General features: G+C 42.4%; 1 protein-coding gene across 2 annotated transcripts; it reads right to left on the bottom strand.

Moving 5' to 3' along the window:
• Positions 1-3183: 3183 nt before the first annotated feature.
• On the bottom strand, positions 3184-15862 carry apbb1 (amyloid beta (A4) precursor protein-binding, family B, member 1 (Fe65)). Of its 2 annotated transcripts, none has more exons than XM_079515160.1 (14): positions 15729-15862; positions 14512-15163; positions 13733-13941; positions 13564-13623; positions 12623-12699; positions 12468-12534; positions 12153-12299; positions 10821-10954; positions 9538-9652; positions 9327-9411; positions 8413-8493; positions 8163-8278; positions 7844-8020; positions 3184-6085 (listed from the first exon to the last, which is right to left on the bottom strand). In XM_079515160.1, exons 2-14 carry the CDS (start codon positions 15131-15133, stop codon positions 5930-5932), a joined length of 2046 nt encoding a protein of 681 aa, XP_079371286.1. In that variant the 5' UTR covers positions 15134-15163; positions 15729-15862; the 3' UTR covers positions 3184-5929. The 2 variants fall into 2 exon arrangements, with proteins under 2 accessions (XP_079371286.1, XP_079371287.1); XM_079515161.1 differs by having other exon boundaries at positions 10827-10954.
• Between the last annotated feature and the right edge of the window lie 8425 nt (positions 15863-24287).

Genomic DNA, 24287 nt, shown 5'->3' with positions numbered 1-24287 from the left:
CTCATTGAGCTGGTAATTTTGAAAGTGGCTCTCAAGTCAAAAAAGTGTGGGCACCCCTGCTCTAGAGGCATTATGTGTCCCCTGTACTGAAGGAATGTGTCATCATTAACTAGGGAAAAATATTAGAGGTTGACACTACACAATATGCTGACCATATATGAATTGGGTAAGTGTCATCTCAAGTTTCATGATTAAAGATTCCACTGACATTGGTGCATCAAAAAAAATATTTATTAGAATGACAGTCTCTATTCTTCATAGTAATACAGGGAATGTGCATGCATAAAGTGAGTGCATGGCAAGTCGAGCGGCAAAGTGAGTTTAATGTTGTTTAATGCAATCAGATCAATCAGACATTTCTGTTTGGATGTATGGGCTGATGTATGTCAAGGCCACTCAGTAGGCGTTCCTGCATAACTTCTGGGTATGATTATGTCATGCGCATAGTTCGAGATTTGGACCCTTTTTAAAACAAAACTAGTTGTAGATTAGAAGCCAACAGTCACCAAATAAATATTCACCTAATATAGTATAAAATCATATTAAATAATTTATATAAATAATATTTATCCTAGAGCATAAATCACAGGTTAATGGCTTACTGCACGCTTCAAGCCATTACTATTTATGTGTTACACTTATTTTGCAGTACAGTGTTTTTATTAATATATTTTGGATTTTTTATTTTCAGTAGCTGTATGCAATAATCATCAAGATTAAAACTAAAAAACGCTTGAGATATTTCACTTTGTGTGTAATGAATCGATAAATAATCTTAATAGTTTCAAATGTTTTATTGCATTATGGGGAAAAATTTTACCACGATATTCAATTTTCTTGTCATGCACCTGTCCTCTTCTGTCGTCATCAACAGAGCAGCATTCACCTTTTTTTCAACCATATTTGGTCATCGGTTTTGTGTTCTGCTGTGTCATTTTGCAAAGGCTTCGTGTAATTGAACTCATAACCTCTAGAGGTTGCTAGAGGCACATGTCTTGTGTTCATACTACACAGTACAGCGAGTACACTATCTTCACTATATCTTCAGTGAACCTTTGAGGTTGTATTGTATACCAACAATTTCTGCACCACAGAAGGACTACTATACTATGCCAAAATAAAAATAAATTACCTCATATTCAGGTTTTGTTTTAATATAAATTAGATTGTAGGATAATAAAGTATTGTTGGTCACAATGAATAGCGCTGAGCTACATGAGCACAATAGTTTACATTTCTGGCAACGCCACTTTTGCACTCAATGACAGTACAACAGAAAATGATCATATGGGTGGTTTTGGCCTCAACAAATTAAAGGTAATCTGATATCGTTGAGATAACTTGAGAATAGTCTGTGATTTCAGACAATTTCACATTTTGACTGATACTTGTATCATCCTCTGACCTCTATTATACAAACAAAGCTGCATCAAACATAAAGGAAATCTCTATGTTCATACATCTCCTGTGGCCATGTTTGATTTGCTGTGACCTGACCAAAGCTTAAAGCTCTGCAGAGGCACACCACAGACCTCCCAGGTACCCAGGAGTGAGCAAAACCAAAAAGTTGCATATATTTAATAGGTGCATACTGCTGAAAGAATGGCAGGAAATGATATGAAGACCCATGTACAAAGAGCTGTTTTGCAATGTGATTCGGCATAAGAAAGCTATGCACTACAGGGATTTCTATCACCTTTCTCAGACCTTGATACTAGGTTTAAGATTAAGCTTGTGCTGGCTTCTTTCATCCACCCTCTTCTACTGTAGATAGGTGATTAGATTGAAGGGCCCAGCAGAGGAGATAGAAGTGTCTCCTCTGCACCGAGAGGAAAAGCAATGTTCCACAAGACTACACATTCATTACTCAAAATAAACCTCCATTACGCAAATGCTGTATGCATAATTAGGCTATAGGAATAATTAGAATTGTGATTATTTTCTCCATGGGCCAACCTATCTAAATTATGATTGACACCAAGCAAATGTGGAAGACTACCATGCATACATGGGAATGGATAAATCCTGTCTGACTCTCGTGCACACACACAAACACAGAAGACTATCTGTGTTTAGCACAATGACAAACATGAGAAAACAGGGACAACAAAGGGGGATTTAGGGTGTGGGTGGCCAATAAATATGTCGGAGCACATAATCCAAAACCCATGTGAGACATATCTGCTGTGTACTGTCACAATAAAACTATCATTCTATTACATTATCATTCACAAAAACAGTGAACTACTTAATTCAAGAAAATACAGGATTCAGTTGGTTTGGGAAATTCCTGCAGAATGGGCAGTATTCTGGTGTATAATTTATGCTTTTTAAGACACTAATGTGAGCAATTACCAGGGTCCGCAACACGTTGTTCCAAGGAGAACTCTGCTGAATTACCAGGGAATTTGAACAGGTTAATGTTGTTTACCCAGCATGATTCATGTGTTTACCTGAACGCATGCCACACTCACTCCATTTTACCAAGATGCTACATACAGAACAGACTTAGTTGTCAGACTTTGACAAGACTGATCTCTTATCAGTCTAACAGTTGCATTTCTGGTCGACATCTTCAAAAGGAAGCCATTATGGCCAGAGCCTTGATCTATGAGACAGCGGTGCAATCCTGCTGGAAGGGCAGTCTTTATATTTGTGTTGCGATGTAGAGCCCATTACTACCAGTCAGGGACGGCTGAGGATTCCAGTGGATGTGCACCTTTCATCTCCAAAGCCATCGCTCAGGGTAACAGTAAGCATAGATACCATTCCATTTGAACTCACCAGGTAGGGGCAGCAACACAGGCATGAATTCAATCGGTGGACTTGGGGTTGTATTTATTCATTATTATTCATGCACTCCTCTCTGTCAATATATAATGGTACAACCAATGTCAGCAGCTTGAATAAATATGCAGAAGGTGCAGGCAGGTAGCGTCGCTTCTTTTACATTTTAATGGAAAAGGCTGCAAATGACAGATAAAGCTATTGATTGAAAAATGGAAAAAGATTCCATGGTTCCTGAAGCATACCAAAGGAAACATTTGGGAGTGATCTAATCTACAAATGCCCTTTGGAATCCAATCTTCCAAGAGGTTAGGTATTTGATTCAAATGGCCAAAACAGGGAATTTGTGTCACAGACTCATCATATTCATAAATGACAAAACTACAGGAAAAAGAATCATGATATGTTCACATTTATTGTGCAGACTTTTATATACATACATTTTATACACCTAATTTACATAAAACAGAAATAAATTTATTTGCTAGTGTTCTGTAACTCATTCTGTTCTAGTGATGACACAGTTAAACATATCAGATAAAAACATCACATTTCTGAGTGACACAGGTAAGTGAGTTAAAGTGACAACTTATTACTTGTGACAATTCAATTTAGTCTACTATTATCAGTTAGTGTTTACATACTAGCACACATACTATGTAGAGAAGCCGTTTGTAAGATTACAATATTTAACCATCTCCAGATGGTTATAAAATTGAGAGGAATCAATACATGAAGCTCATCTGTGAAAAACCAGTCCTCAAATACCTTTCATAGCTACAAGGCTTTAAAATGAGTATGTGTAAGACCACCACAAAAGACTACACTGCAGCTTGAAGCTACAGCAGTAAGAATAGTCTCTCCTGAGGGAGGTTAAGCAAGTGACGTGTGTATTGATGGCAGTATTTTCAACATATATATTTTAAATACACATTTCCCCACTTTGTTTTCATTTCAGTTTTGTGTAATTTGTTTAAATCATATTTCCACCAAGGGATAGCATTTTCAAGGATGGCCTGGCAAAAAGTATACAAACAGGACAATTGAATTTAAAATTAAAAAGGGAAACTTGAACAGCTCATTGCTGTTATAATAAGCAGAGGGAGACAATTCAAAACAACTTATAATGCAGCCATAGTCCATGAATGCATCATAAGGCCTCAAATCAGTGGTGTAAGTACTTGTGTATACTAGTCATACAGATACAAGGATCACAGTCAACAAATTTAGATTACCGCAGGTACAATTTTAAACCATGCCAAAATGAATAAATGTTTTTGGCTCTCCAGCCATCTGCAAGTACTTACACCAGATTTGATTGGTTTGGATGTTTTAAAAAACTGTTTATTTTAGCAATGGCAAGGAACAATTACATTTGTTTCATTTAAATACATTCCTTTCTGCCAGTGTTTTTAAATGTCTATTGATACATTTGTGAAACCAGTACTTTCAATTTGTAGCAAACCACATTTAGTTTCTGTCTGTTTGCGTATTTGATGTTCTTGTGTAGGTAGCTAGCAGCAATGGCTAAGACAGACTGGCCAAAGAAAGGTCCTCTGGGGTTTCTTAAAAGCGTACAAAGCGCATCATTCATATGGTAAGAGAGATGAAATTACTATTGTGCTAAATACTTATTACAAATACACACATTGCAAACATAAAATACAGTTTCTCACAAATTCATATGTGTTCTTTATATATATAAAAAATGATCTAATGAGCAAATGCGCAGCTTGCTTTAATAGAGTACATTTTAGTGTATGCAAACAATAAAAAATATATTACTTGGTGTGGCCACAGCAAAATGTGGCAAAAAAAGAAAAGAAAAACGGAGGAAAATGTAAACTGGACATTTGAGAAATTCTCTCAAGGTTACCCCTCTCCCATAACTGTAAATTAAGGGAGACAACAACTTGCTCTCGCTTTTTTACCCTCAAGCAAGTGACGGGGAAGTATAATCTACTACTGCTATCTTATAATAGATAAACACTGATACTAACTAGAGTGACATGCCTTATAAACAACAACAAACATCAAAGTGGAGTCTCCTCCTTACCACACAGAAGCACATACAGCATCTACTATGATACATTAACAGGTCTTAGCACAAAACTGCTGCAAGCAGCAATTAGCCCATTGTTATAACTCTAAGCTAGTAAAACATGCAGCTTGTGGCGAGTTTCTACAGTACAATTCAGTGGTGATGGAAAATGCCTATGTGCAACTCACTCTGATGAAAAGTCCAGAGTTTGTGATTACTGTTAATATTACACCCATCAACAGATATCCATTTTTAGTATGGATATGGTGTTCAGTAAGCCTTGCACCAAATCCCACCAGACTAGTCTGAGCTAACGTGTGGCAGCCCAATAGCTACTTTTCACCACACAGGAAAAGTTGGATTATTGCACACAAGCACTGAACTTGTAAATGTTCATGCAGAATGTATGGGAAACGCCACTACACTCAAATCAGTGGTTGCTCAATGCTCACTATGTGACAAATGATTGCACGCTTCTTTGGAAGACTAAAATTGTTTGGGTGTTGGTGTTGGGGACATACAACTATCTGACAGGACACTTCAACAAGACTATTGTGACAACCGAAGTTGGGCAAGAATCAAGACAGAGAGAAGGGCAATGATACTCAGAAGTTAGTTACATGATTGAATGGCCTAATACGGTTAAGAAAGTGTTTGGGTAAGATCATTTCACTGAAGAGAAAATTAGATCGAGTATTATTATTAAATCAAGACAAGTTTGCCAAGTTGCTAGATTCATGGTAGTTAGTGATATTACATCTACTTCTGACATTCCTAGCATAGTTTGTTAAAACAAACATAGTTCATAGTCAGATAAAAACAGCAGGGTTCGATTACTTGTATTTGAGAGAGCGGCTAAAGAGAATTAGAGGTATGAGAAAAAGAAACAGAAAAAAATCATTGCATTCTCACTTTTTTTCCCTCGGTAACAACTCCATGCACTAGACCAGAGACTAGACAAGTGAAGTGACAGGATAAGGCAAAACAATGAGCCGGAAGGGAGAATTTTAGAGAGAGAGATAGAGGCAATACATACACGTGAGAGGGGCTGTTGTGATGGAGGTTAGTGCTCATTGAGGTGTGGATTAACATTCTTCCTGCTCAGGGGGACTGAGATCCTGACCTGTAGCTCTTAAAGCTGCCCAGCAGACTCTGCACTCCCTTCTTGACACGGCGAGCCACGGAGTCAGCAGGGGGAGTGGGCAGACAAGAGCCCAGACTGGGGGGTCGCGCATCCAGACACTTCTGGTAACGCAGCTGATACCAGAAATCACACAGACACAAACACCAACAGAAAACAGATTATTAGCCACTGTAAATCTATTATGTCGCAACACGTTGCTCACACATTGTGAAGTTGTAGATCTGCAATTTTTGCTAAATGTTCTCCACAGAATCGGACACTAGGGTTCATGTGGTTAAGGCCTGTACTCTTGTAATGAGGGCCTGGTGCTCTAAGAATGGGTCAATGGTATCTTATAGACTCCTTTAGGTTCACTTAATAAAAGTATCTAACATAGACATAGATAATTGTATTAAGTGAACCTAAAGGAGTCTAGAAGAAGTTCCATGTGCTCCAGTACTCACCTATTTGAAGGAGGCCGATTACAGTAACAAGATTCAAGGCCAAATACAGGCTTTTTTCAATTTTATCAATTGAAAATATACTGTATATTCCGGATGGCCAGAATGTATTGTTGGCAAATACTGTTGTACCTCTAGGTGGGGTGTTTAGGAGTGTTTTAATAGAATATAGTCACCAACTAACGATTTCTTTATAAAATTAAACCAATTACTCAATTACTAATTCTAGATTAGTATTTATTTGGCACATACTTATACTGTACATGTATGAGCAGTGAAATGTTAGTGGCAGACTCTGCCAGACAGTAATGTCCATGCAGCCCTACTGCAGCCATCAATGAAGTTGAATCTCTTCTGGTTTTAGGTTATCCTTGTAGTATAATAATCTGCGTATCTCCATGGAACAAATAAAAATCTACGGCCAAACCGAAACAAAAAATGCCATTCATGATTTTATCATAGAAATGAGCCAACAATGCTTGTTATGCCTAATTTGTGTACTAGTATTTTACCACAAAATATTTACTTGCAGTGCCATGTCATCACTGCAGTTTTGTATAACAGCATAACAAATCAAATGGAAAAATGTCATTATCAATGAATCATTTGCACAGAAGCATTGGGTTTATTGTTGAATACCGTTTCCTGTTCAGCTGAGATGGCCACTCAGCCAATGAGTTCCACCTGGGGAAATGCTTGGTGTTTAGCCAACATTAGGGGCAAGTGCAATGTGGGTTATACAATACACTACTTGGTCGGTAACGAGTAATATAACGGTGAATGGTGAACGGTAATGGTGAATAAACATACCAGTTGGTTAACCTTTACCAATGCCTCTGTACTGTTTCTCCAGCCACTAACACGGTCATTCCTACAGTCCCTGAGCTAGAAACTTAACCCCCCAACTGTTCCCATGGCACTTTATTAACAGTGCCCAATTGTTCGGGTGATTTGAATGCAGAGGACAAATGTATTTGCAAATGTAGGGTGCCTTTGTCCCCAAGCCAAAGGCATGGGGACTAAATTAGGTGGCATGTAAAGAAAATACGGGTGCTCACTGGCGTCTACGATCTATTTTTTATCGATTTAAGGGAAACATGCAGAGGTCCCTTTTGGGTTATTAGAACCCATTTGTTTACTGGATCAGCAACGCATCTGCACATGAGGGGGAAAAAAGCTCATCACAATCCAGGTGTAGTCGCCGGCGGGCACGTGCACAAACTAGCGTGCGCGCGCGTGACAATTTCATGGGACCGGACTCGCTTGCGTCAACGGCCCTCAACTTCTCTGCGTATCGGTTGAACATGTGCTGCTCCCGTGCTTGCGGTTATGGTTAGGGTTTGAGGTAGGTTGTCGTTCTAATGACAGTCGGACCAATAGTATGTCGGAACTACAGCCTGTACCCATGCAGTTACTGACACCTTCACTCACCATGCAGGCAGCCTGTACAGCCTCACTCAGACTGGCAGCGTTCGGGTCACACCAAAACATGTGACAGATGAAATCACTGGGACCCTCAGCCATGATGAAGGCAAAGGTGCGGACGTCCTTCCCCACGCCCATGAAAGACAGGAAACGCACCCTGCATTCTGACAGCACCTCCTCAGTCTGGAGAAAAAAAGGGGGCGTCCATTTATGGGGGGGGGGGAGGGTGGGGGGGGGATAAGGGGAAAAAGATGTAATAGGGTTTGAAATGAATATATTTTGCACATTATGGCCTTGGGAGACACATTATGTAGTGTACAGTTACCTGTCTTGAAAGTATGGTAAGAGTAGCAGGGGCGACATTGACAGAGACAGGAGTCCAGTCCTGTTTATCTTGGCCATCTATTGCTTTCGCCAGAGCAATGTTGATTGTGTCCATGCCTGAGCAATGCACAGGGGATAAATACAATTTAAATAAATTATAGAATGAATCAAATGCAATATATGTTTACAGTCAAATTGCTCACTTTCACTTGTACATCAATGAAAGCCTTTCAGATCCATTCATTACTTACCTACTGGCTTAGCCACACACTCATTACCAAGGTAGTACACATGGAAATGCTGGAAAAGCTCATTTTTGGGGGCAGGAAACTCTGTGGTAGATCATATAATAGGATACTTTTGTTAAGAACAGATATTTTATATAGTATTTACACATTTTAACCACTTAAAACCACTTATTTTGTTGTGCGCCAATAGCGAAAACAGCCAGCCCACAAGCTCACAACATATCGCAACCTAGATCTGTTATTTACACCAAAATGTGTATTTATTTTTGGTTGAATGTTTCCGGCGATCTCCCTAAAGCTCTCCTCAGACCCCGCGGGTTGACAGATAGATATATTTATTTTAGATCCTCGGAAACCGTTGGGACGGTCAGAATTGCCACTCGTCACTGTACTGTACACAGGGTCTTATGAGATCGTACGGTCGGACGCTATCCGAGTCACGCCAGCCACAGAGTGAACGACACCACAGAGATTTAGTCAATTATAGTATATCGTTGCTGTCGAGAGGAAACCACCTAACTCCATTTTTGAGGTTTTCGTTTTTTTTGCATAAATCAGTGCTATTGAACACCCTTTACGTGTGTGTTGGTTAAAATAATATTGAACCAATGAAAAGTACTAAAAAAGTGCTTCGGACAAAACCTCTTAACCTCTTAACTCCATTGGACCCTCAAACTCCACCACCTCTCCCCCTCTCATGCAAGTAATTGACAATATATAAAGTCACAACACCAACTTTGATGAGGCACGGAGTCAGTATTGCTTTTTCAAAATATAAGGTTTTCTTCATTTCCTGAACAATGTATATTTTTTTATTTTCTGAAAAATGAACATTTTGGAGTTAGGTGGTTTATTCCCGACAGCAGAGATATAGTATATAGATATTCAACCATGCAGGGATGAAAGCCTTGCCGTACCTTCAATCGGGATGCCCAATGGTTTACAAGGGTCGGAGTTCAGCCTACTCAGACCTGGCTTGGATGCCTTCCTCTCGGTCATTATCTGAGGAGAGGCGGAGTGGAAGAGGTAGAGTTCAGGAAGGGTTCATGCTTAGTGGAAAACACATATCGTAATTAATTACAAATGACACAGAAGTAAATGACAAAATACTCAGCATAGGTGGCTGACCTTTGAGCACATCTCATGCAGGCTGGTAGCAATGTTCTTGGCAGGTGAGTCACAACGGAAAACGTGACACTTGAGGACTTGGGTCAGGTTGTCTCGAGCCACATATGCAAAATCTCTGCAGTTGAAACGAACACACAAACAAATATATAAAAAGAGCACACAAACAAATATATAAAAAGAGCACGCACGCACGCACGCGCGCGCGCGCGCGCGCGCGCGCACGCACGCACGCACGCACGCACGCACGCACGCACGCACGCACGCACGCACGCACGCACGCACGCACGCACGCACGCACGCACGCACGCACGCACGCACGCACACACACACACACACACACACACACACACACACACACACACACACACACACACACACACACACACACACACACACACACACACACACACACACACACACACACACACACACACACACACACACACACACACACACACACACACACACACACACACACACACACACACACACACACACACACACACACACACACACACACACAATGTAGCGACATGACCATCACCATCACTTGAATCAAACTAGTACAGAAACAACAGGCAAATAATAGTACACATGCTAGTACAGGCACAGCAAGCACAATAATCCACTACTAATAACAACTGAAGTATACCTTTCCCTGTAAATGACAGCAAAATGCAGCATGAAAGAAAAAAAGTTAGGTATCAGAAAGGTGGGCAGAGTTATGGAAAATGTGTACAGACAGTATTTTGAGGAGCATCTGCAATACTACACATACTCCAGCAGAGAGCAGTAGTGTATCATGGCTGGGGCATGACTGCAACCAAGGATTTCAGAGACTAGAGTGCCTCATAATGACTACTACAGCTGGCTAATACATAGCCTACATTTTAAAGCGAAAATAACCACTGCGCCAGGAAAAAAATACTTTATCCAGCAGTTTATGATAGGCATAAATCTATCTTGAGGCAATTTAATAGGATTAATAAATCTGACTAAATCTGGCTAATACAAACTGTGCCTAATATTTCAGTGCAAGATACAGTATAAATTCACAAGAAAAGTTGTCTTTCTGAAAACTTAGGATTCGTTTTTTAAATCGTCCTCTGGTATAAATGGGCTAAACCATGACCATTGATTATTTCTATCACATAGTTAAAGTGTAACTATTGTAGTGCAAAAAAATAAAACAGAAAAACATTCTAAATCTAAATTAGAAAAGAAAGCATTGTGGTCGGACAGTGACTAGCCTCGGTCTCCATTTGACCACATCCTGTGGACACACTGACCTGCCATTGTCTCTTCCTACCCCCCACACCCGGATGCTGGCAATGGGCTGAGCATGCAGCAGAGTTTGGCCCAGTGGGTCAATCAAGTTCATGGTGTCATTCTCCAGCCTCATGCGCATATCTTTACCCTGTGAAAACACACATACACCATTAATAATGGGTATACTATAACATGGTAATCAAATAAATATATACTGTAGCAAGCCCTTCCAAAGAAGCTGTTGATTGATTTGGTTTTGGATCATTGATATCTTTTGTCTTACACAATTCCCATTGACAATGAATGGACAATTTTACGTATAGTGTCTGAGCAAATCGGCTTAGTGTCTATTTTTGTCCTACACAAAGATTAAATTCCCATTGACAATGGAGAATTTTATGTCATAATGTCTGAGCAAATAGACATAAATAAATAGACGTCATGATGATAAGACAATGATAAGAGCGCCCCTCACTTCACATGGGTGTGATTTTTTTAAGAAATGTTTTTGGGTCTTTTTTTTGCCTTTATTGATAGTACCAGTGGAGGAAACAGGGAGAGAGAGACGGTGAGTGACACGCAGCAAAGGTCGGGATTCGAACCTGCGACACGCTGCCAGGCTGCATTAGAGCCTGCAGTACTGTATGCGCCTGGACCGCGGGCGCCCCGGATCAGATATCTTTACAATTATTAGCAAAGTCCTGAATCAAACAGTGGTGCATCTAAAAATACACAATGTATCAGTTTCTTTTCTTTATTTTTGAGGGGCGCTAGCCCCTCCTATATACAGGTTTAATGTTTCCTTAGACAAACATAAAAAACGCCATTGACAATAGACAGTTTAATGTTTGTTTTGTCACTAACACAAACAATGCCATTAACAATGAACAGAGTTTATTGTTTGTTTTGTCCATGTTTGTTTTGTCCTCGATGTTGTATGATAAGAGCGCCCCTCACTTCACACGGGTGTGATTTTTATTTAACATGCCATTATCTAAACAAAACATCTCAAAGCGGTTGAAACTAAATAATGTGATTTACTTAGTAATACTGTTGCTGCATGACCTCAAAAAACCTGGGAAGTAAATTAGGCTTCACGTGGACAGGGTGTGTCAATTCACTTCCTGTGTGGCGTGCAAGGTGTGAATAAACAACAAGAATTCCACTGACTGCAAATCTGCAATGTGGTGACAGCTGAATTGGAAGAAGCATGCGACAATAAAACCCTTGAACCTAAACACTAGCCACCTGCCAAACTCGTTTTTGGACTGGCTTGCTCTTTCAGCAGTAAAATAAATAAATAAAAGGTTTTCCATTGCCTACTGAAGGAAAAACACAATCCCTACCTCTCCCCAGATACCAGCTGTGTCATGAAGGTTGTGTTTGTGATAAGACAGCTGCCTGATGCAGTTGTTCACGGCAATACTGCTCTTTCCCGGTGCCAGGTCCTCCTCAGACATCTCCACCCAGCCCAGAGAGCGCACAGCGAAACACTGGAATGGTGTAGACAGACAATGGAGAGGGGAAAGGGTGAAAACAAGCCAATTAGGAAAAGGGTGTAGGAGCAGATGTGTTGACAGGCGGAACAGCCAACAGACCACCCTCTTCCTGTGGGAGTAGTGCATTCAAGTCTGGGCATCTATTAGAACTAGTCTTTATACCTTAGCCTCTAGGTCTGTGCAGAGTGGAGCAAGCTTTTCCTCTTCCTCAGACTGAGAACAGTTGTAGCTAGAATGACAGAGGATGATGGCATTAAAACATAAAACTTGGTCTGAGAAGCAATATATTATTTCATTTGATATTAACCAATGCCTACTTCAAGTTAATGGATGCATAGCGCAGAGTTGCCCCTTCAAACTCCTTCAGGCTTTGGTCAGAGGCCCCGTCACCCTCCTGCAAATATAACACCAAAACGTTAGACAAGGACTTCAACCCTTGCCACTATGTTTTAGTAAAGGATCACGGCAAATAATTAAACTAAGACATATAGCCACGGCTTTTGAAAACATGATCATAGGCCTAATCAGTGTGTGGTGTTATAGTAACTTTGCCAACAGAAATGATGCACATTGGCTGGAAGAATCTCCCTGATTATTTGTGTATTACTGGCTACATTACAGGCTTAGTGCCTCATAATGTTCCAGGGTTTGTTCAGTGCCTCACAGTGCATTTCTGCTTGAAAAAGAAAAGACATCTAGTTAGGGCCTAAACCTGCATCTGTCCCTTGTAGCCAGCAACATACAGAAAATTATCAAGAATGTTTAAGGGCTTCAAACTAACTACCCAGTACCCAGAGCTATAACCTTTGTAGATAGCCTACTTGAAGAGCATCTAGCATTGACATTAAAAAAAAAAAAAAAAAAGGCATCTTCAAATGCTGCAATTTCCCCTCGGCCGTCCCTTTTACTTGTATAGTAAAGGCAGGCATTAGCAACAATTTTCAACCATTTTTTATTTCTCTCTCTTTTGGCAGAAAGATTCCTACGAAATTCTTTGGATTCATATTAAATATGCATTCTGACCAAACTGTCACCTTAAGTTGATACCAGTAATGCCAAAAGGCATCACTACAATAGGAAACTTGGGTGTATCAGATTATATGAGCAATAATCCTATTGTAAACATATTATAACATTAGAAAAGCTGATTTAGCAATCAAAATGTCATCTTTTTGAGCAGAAACAGGACACCCTGTTTTAATGGGTTTTTAATTTACATTGCTCATCTATAAATATCAGCTCACTCGTTTAGACTCACCTTCCACAGCTCCCCTTCACTAGTTCCATCGTCTGGGTTAGAAAGTTGAAGCCATGATTCCTAGACATTTTACCAAAAAAAAGGTGTTATTACTGCCTTTAGACAGTTTTGCTATTACATTATACATTATAATGTATAACATTATAGAAGAAAAGTTGTAAGACCTCACCTCAGGTTGATCTTCACATGGTGAGGTCTCCAAGGACATACTAGAGGACATGATGGAGTCGCCAACTTTATCCAGTGGTGAAGGAGGTTCCCACTGGGTGGTGCCAGTGGGTATGTGCCAGTAGTAGGTGCCTGATGTGTCTCTCACCCGCATCCAGCCAGCAGGTAAGTCTGTGTCTGTCTCAAAGGCATTGGAATCCCAGAATGACTCTAAAAACACCAAGAATGTGATGTCACAACTAAGCATCATCCATTTGGAGATGATTCCGAGTCATGAGACCCTTGAACTAGAAAATTCTACCTTTGTCATATCACAACACAACTATAAAAAAATGGACACCATTCAAAACCGAATAGAACGAGGTGGCCACAGCCATAGGGTTCAATAGAGAAGGCACCATGTTATATTCGGTTGATCAAGCGGATGCTCACACATCATGTCCATGTACATATGTAGTTATAGTTGTCATGAATGGTGTATCGACACTCGACAGCCCATTATACTTTGTGTGAACGAGAAAATGACATGGAAAATGACATTTTTGTCAAGAGATAATTGTTTAAAAGATCATTAAATGATAAATTAAATGTTACCGGAGTCAATATCATGGATAACATAACATGTCATCTTTATTCTTGCCTCTGTGGCATAAAATAAAACAGAGCACCTTAGCTTGGCTGATGATGTGTGCAGAGCAACACTCATGCTGTACCACAAAATGTACTTGCTGACTCAACTCAGCATTTACATATATCCTATCATTCTATTCTCCTCCTTACCTCTGTTGCCATTTGGAGAGCTGTCAGACTCATTTGTGCTGTCCTGAGACAGTGCTGGCCAGTTAGTCTCCTCATCACTTGGTGCTCCATTCTCATTGGTGAACAGGAGACAGGCATTCCTCCCCACAACACCTCCATCTCTCTGAGACTCCTGGTCACTCGGGTCTTCTTCTTCCAACTCTTTCTCTCCTGCAGTATCATTTGATGCCTCTTCGTCTTCTCCTGTTGTTTCCTCCTTCTCCTTGTCATCTTCTTCCCTCTCTTTATTTTCTGTGGCCTCCAGAGTGTTGAGGATGTTCTTGGACTCCTCATCATTGAGGCCTGGGGTTGTTATTACAGTTTTGGTCTTCTCCTCGTTTCCCTGCTGATCTTCCTGAGTAGTGTTCTGATGAGGGAAACCCTCCTTGTTCCCGTTCGTGATATTGCAATTGTGGTCCTGTTCTTGCTGGTTCTCGGCTACTTTCCGCAGCTGATTCTGGCCTTCTTTGAGCCATTTGGTATTGTTGCCAGTGGTGTCCTGATCACCCCAATGACTGCTATCGTTCAGCTTGTTCTTCAGCTCTTCGTCTTGCCTTTGTTTATTGATTAGATAGGCCGTATCGTCATCATCATGCCCACCCATGGTAACGTTACCATCAAACAGGTTACAGGTCTGAAGGAGAGGAAGATTCATTAGCATTAGCTCAGTGAGTCAGTAGCAGATATCACAGAGAAATAACTTGTTGGGAGTGTGTAACACAGCGATGCAGTAATTGCAGTTATATTAGTCAAGTCAACTAATTGGCAGCTCGAGTCAACAATTACGTCAGTTTAATATTAGTATCGCCCTGATCGCATATGAACATTGACTTTGACCATTATTAAATGTCAACAACCACGAATACAAGCGTCTCTCGTCTTGCAGTAGTGAAGCCGTGGCCCCTTGTTTTGATTTTGAGGTCAGTAGTTATATCTGAGCTATTTCGTCGACCAACTGTATCAAATCATACTCAATTAGTTTAACTGAGCACTAAAAAACAAGATCCAGAAAAACAGAACCAACAAAATTCCAGTTAGGTAAACAGGGCGGCTTCAGCTAAATAACGGGCACCGTCCGCCATCATCATCATCGTCATTCTGGCTAACGTTAGCTTCTTAGCCAGCTAACTCCGACCTAGAAAATCACAGCATTCGAGATATTCTATACTGACACAACAAGTGCATTGGTTTCAACTTACCAAGTGGCAGACCCCGTGTTTTTAATATATTTTCGGATATGTCAGCTACATATTTCCATCAATTAAAGGAGGTCGTTTCTTTTTCAGATAGTGTTGCTGCTATGGGCTCGTCTAGTAGTGATGGTGATGGAGGATCGACCTGCGTCACAGATCCGTCACAGCCAGCCAGCCCACTTGCCACCGTGGTGGGACGGGGTGGGACAGGACAGCCAGTCACCACCAGTGGGTGGGAGACTGGGAGTCGTGGGACAGCACTAAGCCTAGTAGCCTTGGATCAAGAAGACTGTCTATCATATATGTATAATGTATATTGATTTTTACATTTGAATATCTATGATAGATAAGTCAGACTTGAAAAATACACAAGACAGTTTTGGCTAGGACAGGACAGCACAACACAAATACATCCAGCCCAAATCACATCAGCCACAAGACACAAATGTCGAAAACATGTGATTCGTGTACACCATGTGTAGTGTGTACTGGACACAAACAGTATCGAAAAAAATAAATCTACTGTCTATGACAGTCTTGATCCAAGACTAAATCCTTAACCAGCCTGATGCCACAGCAGTCAGTGTGACAGAACAACCAGTCCAATGCCATGCCAGTGGGACTGTCACATTACTTTGTTATTGTAAAGTTCTACTTTGTTCCACTCCAAGGGACATTAAGGAAACAACTGTTTTCCAACTTTTCATGCACAGTTTGCTTCATTTGTTGATTGGTTTCTTGTCAGGTTGTAAAGCTTCGAACAGAGAAAGACAAAGATTGAAATATGTATTAACAGTTTGCAGAATTACAGTACATTTCAAGCACAAACTCAATACAAAGACTGTTAACTGTGAGTGGACGACCCAATTAAGCATTACACTTGTTTACAAGAGGGTCCACCTTGTTCAATTCATCAAAACATTTAGAGACATACAAATAGACACTTCTATATAGTCAAAGAACAGAACAGGAATTCATCATAAAAAAGGGAAAATAAACATAGTGAGGGGAAAAAGGGGTGGGGGGGGGGGAAATTCAGATTTTACGGGGGCAAGATTAACATACACTGACACCACGGCGCGTAATCAGCGCCTCAAACTGTGACTCCGCCCACCCCCGGGGGAAGTTGTGATTTGCCCTTGTTTACTGCAATGCAATTTGCAGCATTTTAAAAACAATATTGAGCAGAGTAGCGATTATCAAACGTATTTCCAATGCCATGCGTTGAAAGATCTGTTGCCCGTGGACAAGGCACGCTACCTCCGCAAGTTAGATAGCATCGGCATAGATGTTTGTCCGTATGTGATTAAGGATTGGACCAAGTTGCATTGGCAGCCATAGAAAATTCTTACCCCAGGCTAAAACCGGATGTGACATTTTTGGGCGTTCCCGTCTAGCATGGCTAGACTTATCTAGCCGTCCTCGAGAGGACTTGTCCATCTCCACACATTCCCTACATTTAGCCCAATGCAATTGCACCACTCAGTTCACACGGGTGTGATTTTCTTTTGAGAGGATTACTTGCTTTACACCCATCTGTCAGGCCTTAAATGTCCCACATCTGGTCTGTTAAAACAACTAGTGCTCTTCTGTATGCACACATCTCTGGAGGAGCCGGAATGTCAAACCTCTCTTTCGCGAGCTTGGCCGTGGGCTTACTTCCTCCACTGCACGACAATGTTTAAAATATGGCGTTAAAGTGGGTTGGGCTCGCCCTCGCATGACTGTATAGCCAACTGGAATGATTAACTGGGAGGAGGATTTTTTTTAAATAAAGCACCATGATTGGTGTTTACAAAAAAAAAAGTTCAGAGGCAAGGGCTATGTGGAAAAATGCACACATCTCATAGTCTCAGAGGTCATGTACTCCGAGAAGTTTATTGCGGCCTGTGTGGCAGGGAAGTGGTCTTGACTCCAGAGTACGAGACAAACAGCGTAATTAGTCACTGCACGGAGCCGTCACGGACTGGAGGGTGGTCCTCAGGATCCAAGACACCTCCCGCAGAGACATGTTCTACAGGCTTCTGAGAGCTGGCAAGGCCACCGTGTACAAAGACCCCCCTTCCTCCCTCAAGAATGTGACACACGTGTTTGTTAATCCGGTGTCGGATATCCCAGAGAGTTCCGACCAACCCTGTATCACATCATCCAGCATCTCTTTGGGGACGATTGTGCTGTGACTACCCACTGTCTTGCCCAGTCAGCCGATCCCAGTGGACCTTCCCACAAGACTAGGGGCGCGTTCGGAAAGGCGCACTGAGCGCACTGTGCAATGCAAACTAATAGGCGAGTGCGCTCGGTATTTCCGAACGCACCCCAGGTCCTTTACCCTCTGGGGAACGAGTCTTCCCTCTTGATGGCTAATGAGAAGCTCAACCTCTTCTGGCCTTTCCAATTCCTAAAGTGTGACCTCTGGGAAGAGGTTTTGCAGTTTTTCCAGGTTCAATTACTTGATGTACCTTGGCGATTTCAGTCAAGCCAGTTCATGGGCTCTCCCTGTTCCTTGAGTCTTTTTTTACTTTAAATTTCATCCCACGATTTTGTAAGCCATTTTTCACCCCTGTGTAAATTATCTAATGTGATCCTGGGCTCTACACACCCTCCACCAACCTAGTCCCCATATATAGGGGACATGGGGAGAGCAACGGACCTTAACTCATGCTTCCTTCATGCCCAAGTTGCTCCTTTACACCTGACAGGGTGTAGCGCGTACACAGGGTGGTTGGACATTCCTTTTGGAGTCTTGACTCTGAGGAGATATCTGTGTCTTCACTTTCATGGTCATTCCACCAACCCCATGCATACACGACTAAAGTTACGTTCTCATCTTTTAGCAGCCTTATGGGTAATGTAGTTTGTGTCTGATGCAAGGTCAATGTCCCAATCTTCTGACCTGCATTTGCTGTGACTTGCATCAGCATCATGATGACAGGAAGTTCTGAGAGCCCATGTTCAGCCCAAGAGGTATTCAGACAAGAACGCCTGTTCCTCGTTGGTATGCTTTTCCCATTTAATCCACCTTTTCCCTCTTCACCTCGTGGCTTGACTTCTTTAGGGAAGCGGAAATAATGGGTCTGCAGCACTGCCTCCCCTTTTACAGTCTGCATAGGAAAGTCTCTCTGCAGTATCCAGTTTCATCATGGAATCCTAGACATTTACAACGGAGCCGTTTCAACACAGTTGATCAAGTCTCTCCAGTATGTCTTCCTCATCTTTCAAGAACTTCAAAAGCATGTCAAAATGATTTTCTGATGAGACATTGTTGCTGGGATCTAGTAGTAGAGGAGGCTGAATAAACAGTCAAAAAGGACACGCACATCTAAACCTAGCTCTGGTCCATAGCCTTCTACTGCTTCTACGATTCTGCCCTGCAGTAGAAGGCTATGGGACTTTCAGTTTTAAATCTCAAATGGAAATCAGACCAGCCTCTCCTCTTTTGTGGAAATCTCACGAACGTTTGACCTACTCACCAATACAAAGACGGGTTGTGTCAATAGAAAGCCTACTTTCCTTAGTGGACGCACTCTGAGCCCCCCACCACGCGTATAAACGGTACTTTTTGGCCAGAAAGGGATTTTTTTTCACCGGAGGAAAAATATTCTCTATGAGGCAGTTCTCTGGGCAATATCGGTAGAGGGCGCAGCAGAGTAACTAAAAGTATTTTTTTTACGGTGGAAACAAAATCCCCTTTTGGCCAAAAAGTACCGTTTATACGCATGGTGGGGGGCTCAGTGTGCGTCCACTAAGGAAAGTAGGCTTTCTATTGACACAACCCGTCTTTGTATTGGTGAGTAGGTCAAACGTTCGTGAGATTTCCACAAAAGAGGAGAGGCTGGTCTGATTTCCATAGAGATGAGTCCCATAGCCTTATACTGCAGGGCAGAATCGTAGAAGCAGTAGAAGGCTATGGACCAGAGCTACTCTAAACCTATAGGCTGGATCAAAATAAAGTCACAATGAAGAAATGAAAAAATCCACACACCATTTGATGCTCCCAAAATATCTTTACTACCAGTAAAGATATTTTGGGAGCATCAAATGGTGTGCAGATTTTTTAATTTCTTCATTGTTGGTGGGATCTACCATGAACATCAACCAGTCTTTTAATAAAGTCGGTCAACTTGCTTTCAATTGATTTGATTACTAGAGGGTTTTTTATAGCTCCAGGGTTCCAACTCCGTGAGATCTGCTAGAGCCTTCTCCACAGTCTGTATGAGGTCAATGACCTTTCTTGGCTGGTGCCCCTTCACATGTGGTATCTTGTCGAGCTCCTCAAGGATTTCCAGTGATGCTTGACTTGTTGCCATATCTGTTCTCTAGGACTCTGAACATGTCATTGGCAGTGGTGTAAGTCTGAGGTCTTTTGAGATTTTCTCATCCACACTCTCCAAGAGCTGAATCTTCTTCACTTCAGGTGATCCAGATGGCTGTCCCTGCCTTTGCAGGCTTTCCCAGTCTTTCCTCCATCTGTGGTATTCTCTCTTGCTTCCATTGCAGATAGGTTGGTTTGATTCTCACTACCGGTGGTGTCGGTTGGGGTGGTGCCGTTAGTCCTGTGCCTTCCTCAGCAATCCTCCGAGCATTGGCAAATTTCCTTATTCTCAGCCTGATGAGGGATTCTCTTAGGCCCTCGAGCCTTGCATTCATCTCATCCCTGGATTCCACAGGGATTATCTCTCCCATGTGGATATTGCAGAGATGGCCTCATCTCTCAACTGGTCTGAGATCTACTAAAGTGTCACTTTTCACCAGCACATTGTCAGCTGCCTCATTTGCCCTCGCTTCAATAATTGCAGTTACTAGTTTCTCTCTACCATACTTGGACCACAGTATTGTCTGAACAGTGTTTTTTGAGTGGTGTAAACCACTCCTACAACTGGCTTTGTTAGTTTGTCTGTTCGTACCAAAAAATGAGCATGGTTGCTATGGTCACCCAGTTCACACGGGTGTGATTTCATTACGTCAGACCACAGCTGAACAGTCTATATAAGACCTTACACCACTCAGTTCACACGGGTGTGATTTTTTAATCTCCGCCAGCTTTGTCTTGGTCTCTCTTAAAGTGGTTTCGATGTCGGCCTCTTGCTGCTCATCAAGCCCTGCTCCTTCAGCCGATCAGCCCAATCCTGACATCTTCATTTGAATCGAGCACTGCTCTGAAACAGTCCGACAGTATTGAACTCGTCCATTAACTCTGATTGCAGCATGCCGTCTGCTCCCCTTAAAATATGGTTGGCTTGTTTGGTGAAGCGGCTTTTCGCTGTGGTCCTCTCATTTAGTTCCTTGACGTCTTATCCAGCCCATATTCTGCCATCTTCATTTCCTTCTTGTCAACAGCTTTAATCTGGACTGAAGGCGTTTAGCCTTTTTTATTTTCCAACTTTTTATGCACAGTTGGCTTCATTTGTTGATTGGTTGGTTTCTGTCAGGTTGTAAACCTTAAAAAAACAGAAAGACAAAGATTAACAACATGGCCAATCAACAAATATACTTTAAACAATGTTCCAATCAATTAGTTCAACCATCCTTGTTTTTAAAACAAGGAATGTAGGCTAAATAATCAATGTCTTTTAAACAATTTAAATGTATTTTAAACAATTAGTCAAAATAACGGCAGTGGGTCGCACACACCAAGACTTCAGTTCAAAACATTTATTTCATTTGACGTTTCGGCTATCCAGCCTTCATCAGTGTGGAGAGTGACTGAATGTAGGTTCCTTTTAAAAGGAGTGGTACTGGTGACTCCGCTAATCACCTCACATCACACAATCAAACAATTAAAGTCAACATTAAGAGCTTGTAGATCAGCTCTTTGATATGGAAAATTATTGTCCATATTTAGAAGTCTTTAACTTTGTCTTATACATTTGTAAAGTTATACTTCTAAACTTTTCCAACACAAATGAAAACTTCCAAATACAAGATGAAAACAATACTGCATTGTGTTCCTTCCCCAATCCAAACAAGCAGTTAGCCCCTCTCGGGACCCTCTGTAAAGTTTGTTTACACTACACTTTACATAGGGTCCCTTCCCATCTTGGGGGAAGGGACCCTATGTAAAGTGTAGTGTAAACAAACTTTACAGAGGGTTCCGAGAGAGCTAACTAGCAGTTAAACCATATACCTACTAAACACATTAGCTTTTAGATCAGGTTTTAACACAAGCTGTATTGCAAATATAATGACATCACCGACCATTGGCCTTGGACTTGTCTTGCTTCTTGTCTCTGGTCTGGTTCTTTGTTTGTGAGAATGCTCCCTCCAGCCTTTTCAGGTGTTCCAGCTCAGGCAAACGAGCAGCCATCTTGCTGGTGCACTCTGGGAGATGTAGTTACCTGAGGTCTGAGGTGTCATGCTCTGACCAAGATTCTTGCTCCATTTCTGAGTTTTGACTCAACAGTTATTTATTTATTTTCAGGACAGTAGCCTACACATGAATGAACATTTCAATCAATAAACATGATAGCATGTAATTGTGCCGGATTTAACTATAAGCAAATTTCCTTCTGTAGTCCCACATTAAACCATAGCAACATGATAAAACAGAGAGAACTGCCTAAAAACTAATTTTAAGAATATCAAAACTAGTTTAAATCCAACAAGAAAAACACATACCTACCAAAGTCTATATAGGCTTATTGTTAATATTCTAACAATACGATGGAATATCTAAAGCCTAATTTGAAATATCAATGGTCATCTAAGACATTTTAACCATTGTTGTGTCTTAAGTACAGTAGTAGTAGTAGAGTGACTGGGAGGCTATTCCATCGTGGGCTAGAATTTCCAAAAGTGGTCGATGGACCTCACAGTCAACGGTCTGACCTATATTGTCACCTCCAGTGTCTCTCTTCCTGTGGATAAAATCACACACTGGAGGAGGAGCCAGTCCATGTAGACACCTATAAAGCAGAGACTTTTAAAATCCTGATCAAAGCTTAAAAAGTGATACTCTGGTATGAACCATGGTTTGAATGTTTCTTTAAGGCTTCGTACAGACATATCAGACGAACATGGTCTGTGCTGTCCGTGTTTCATGGCCGACTCAATGCTTTTCCAATGGAAGTCACGTGGTTTGACCAAACAGTTGTGTGTGATGGGGGGAGGGGGGGCAATCAAACACAAGTGTTTGGTCAAACCATGTGACTTCCATTGGAAAAGCATTGGGGCGGCCATGAAACACAGGCAGAGCACAGCACAGTTGTTCTTTATGTGTGTACGAAGCCCAAGACCTTGATCGCTCTCTTGAAAAGACAGCACAGCCAGCCCAGTGGCACAGTAGGAGAGCACAGCCAGCCCAGTGGCACAGTAGGAGAGCACAGCTAGCCCAGTGGCACAGTAGGAGAGCACAGCCAGCCCAGTGGCACAGTAGGAGAGCACAGCTAGCCCAGTGGCACAATAGGAGAGCACAGCCAGCCCAGTGGCACAGTAGGAGAGCACAGCTAGCCCAGTGGCACAGTAGGAGAGCACAGCCAGCCCAGTGGCACAGCTAGCCCAGTGGCACAGTAGGAGAGCACAGCCAGCCCAGTGGCACAGTAGGAGAGCACAGCTAGCCCAGTGGCACAGTAGGAGAGCACAGCTAGCCCAGTGGCACAGTAGGAGAGCACAGCCAGCCCAGTGGCACAGCTAGCCCAGTGGCACAGTAGGAGAGCACAGCCAGCCCAGTGGCACAGTAGGAGAGCACAGCTAGCCCAGTGGCACAGTAGGAGAGCACAGCTAGCCCAGTGGCACAGTAGGAGAGCACAGCCAGCCCAGTGGCACAGTAGGAGAGCACAGCTAGCCCAGTGGCACAGTAGGAGAGCACAGCTAGCCCAGTGGCACAGTAGGAGAGCACAGCTAGCCCAGTGGCACAGTAGGAGAGCACAGCCAGCCCAGTGGCACAGTAGGAGAGCACAGCTAGCCCAGTGGCACAGTAGGAGAGCACAGCCAGCCCAGTGGCACAGTAGGAGAGCACAGCTAGCCCAGTGGCACATCCAGCCCAGTGGCACAGTAGGAGAGCACAGCCAGCCCAGTGGCACAGTAGGAGAGCACAGCCAGCCCTGTGGCACAGCTAGCCCAGTGGCACAGTAGGAGAGCACAGCCAGCCCAGTGGCACAGTAGGAGCACAGCTAGCCCAGTGGCACAGTAGGAGAGCACAGCTAGCCCAGTGGCACAGTAGGAGAGCACAGCCAGCCCAGTGGCACAGTAGGAGAGCACATCCAGCCCAGTGGCACAGTAGGAGAGCACATCCAGCCCAGTGGCACAGTAGGAGAGCACAGCCAGCCCAGTGGCACAGTAGGAGAGCACAGCCAGCCCAGTGGCACAGTAGGAGAGCACATCCAGCCCAGTGGCACAGTAGGAGAGCACAGCCAGCCCAGTGGCACAGTAGGAGAGCACAGCCAGCCCAGTGGCACAGTAGGAGAGCACAGCCAGCCCAGTGGCACAGTAGGAGAGCACAGCTAGCCCAGTGGCACAGTAGGAGAGCACAGCCAGCCCAGTGGCAACTGTGCCACAGTGGGAGAGCACAGCAACACATTCATCCTTGCTTACCAGTGACCTTGGAAATGTAATGGGACACAAAGGCAC

Source organism: Electrona antarctica (assembly GCF_951216825.1).
Source record: "Electrona antarctica genome assembly, chromosome: 11".
Taxonomy (NCBI): Eukaryota; Metazoa; Chordata; class Actinopteri; order Myctophiformes; family Myctophidae; genus Electrona; species Electrona antarctica.
The sequence above is the reverse complement of the archived record's forward strand: the minus strand, read 5'-3'. Positions and strand labels throughout refer to the sequence as shown.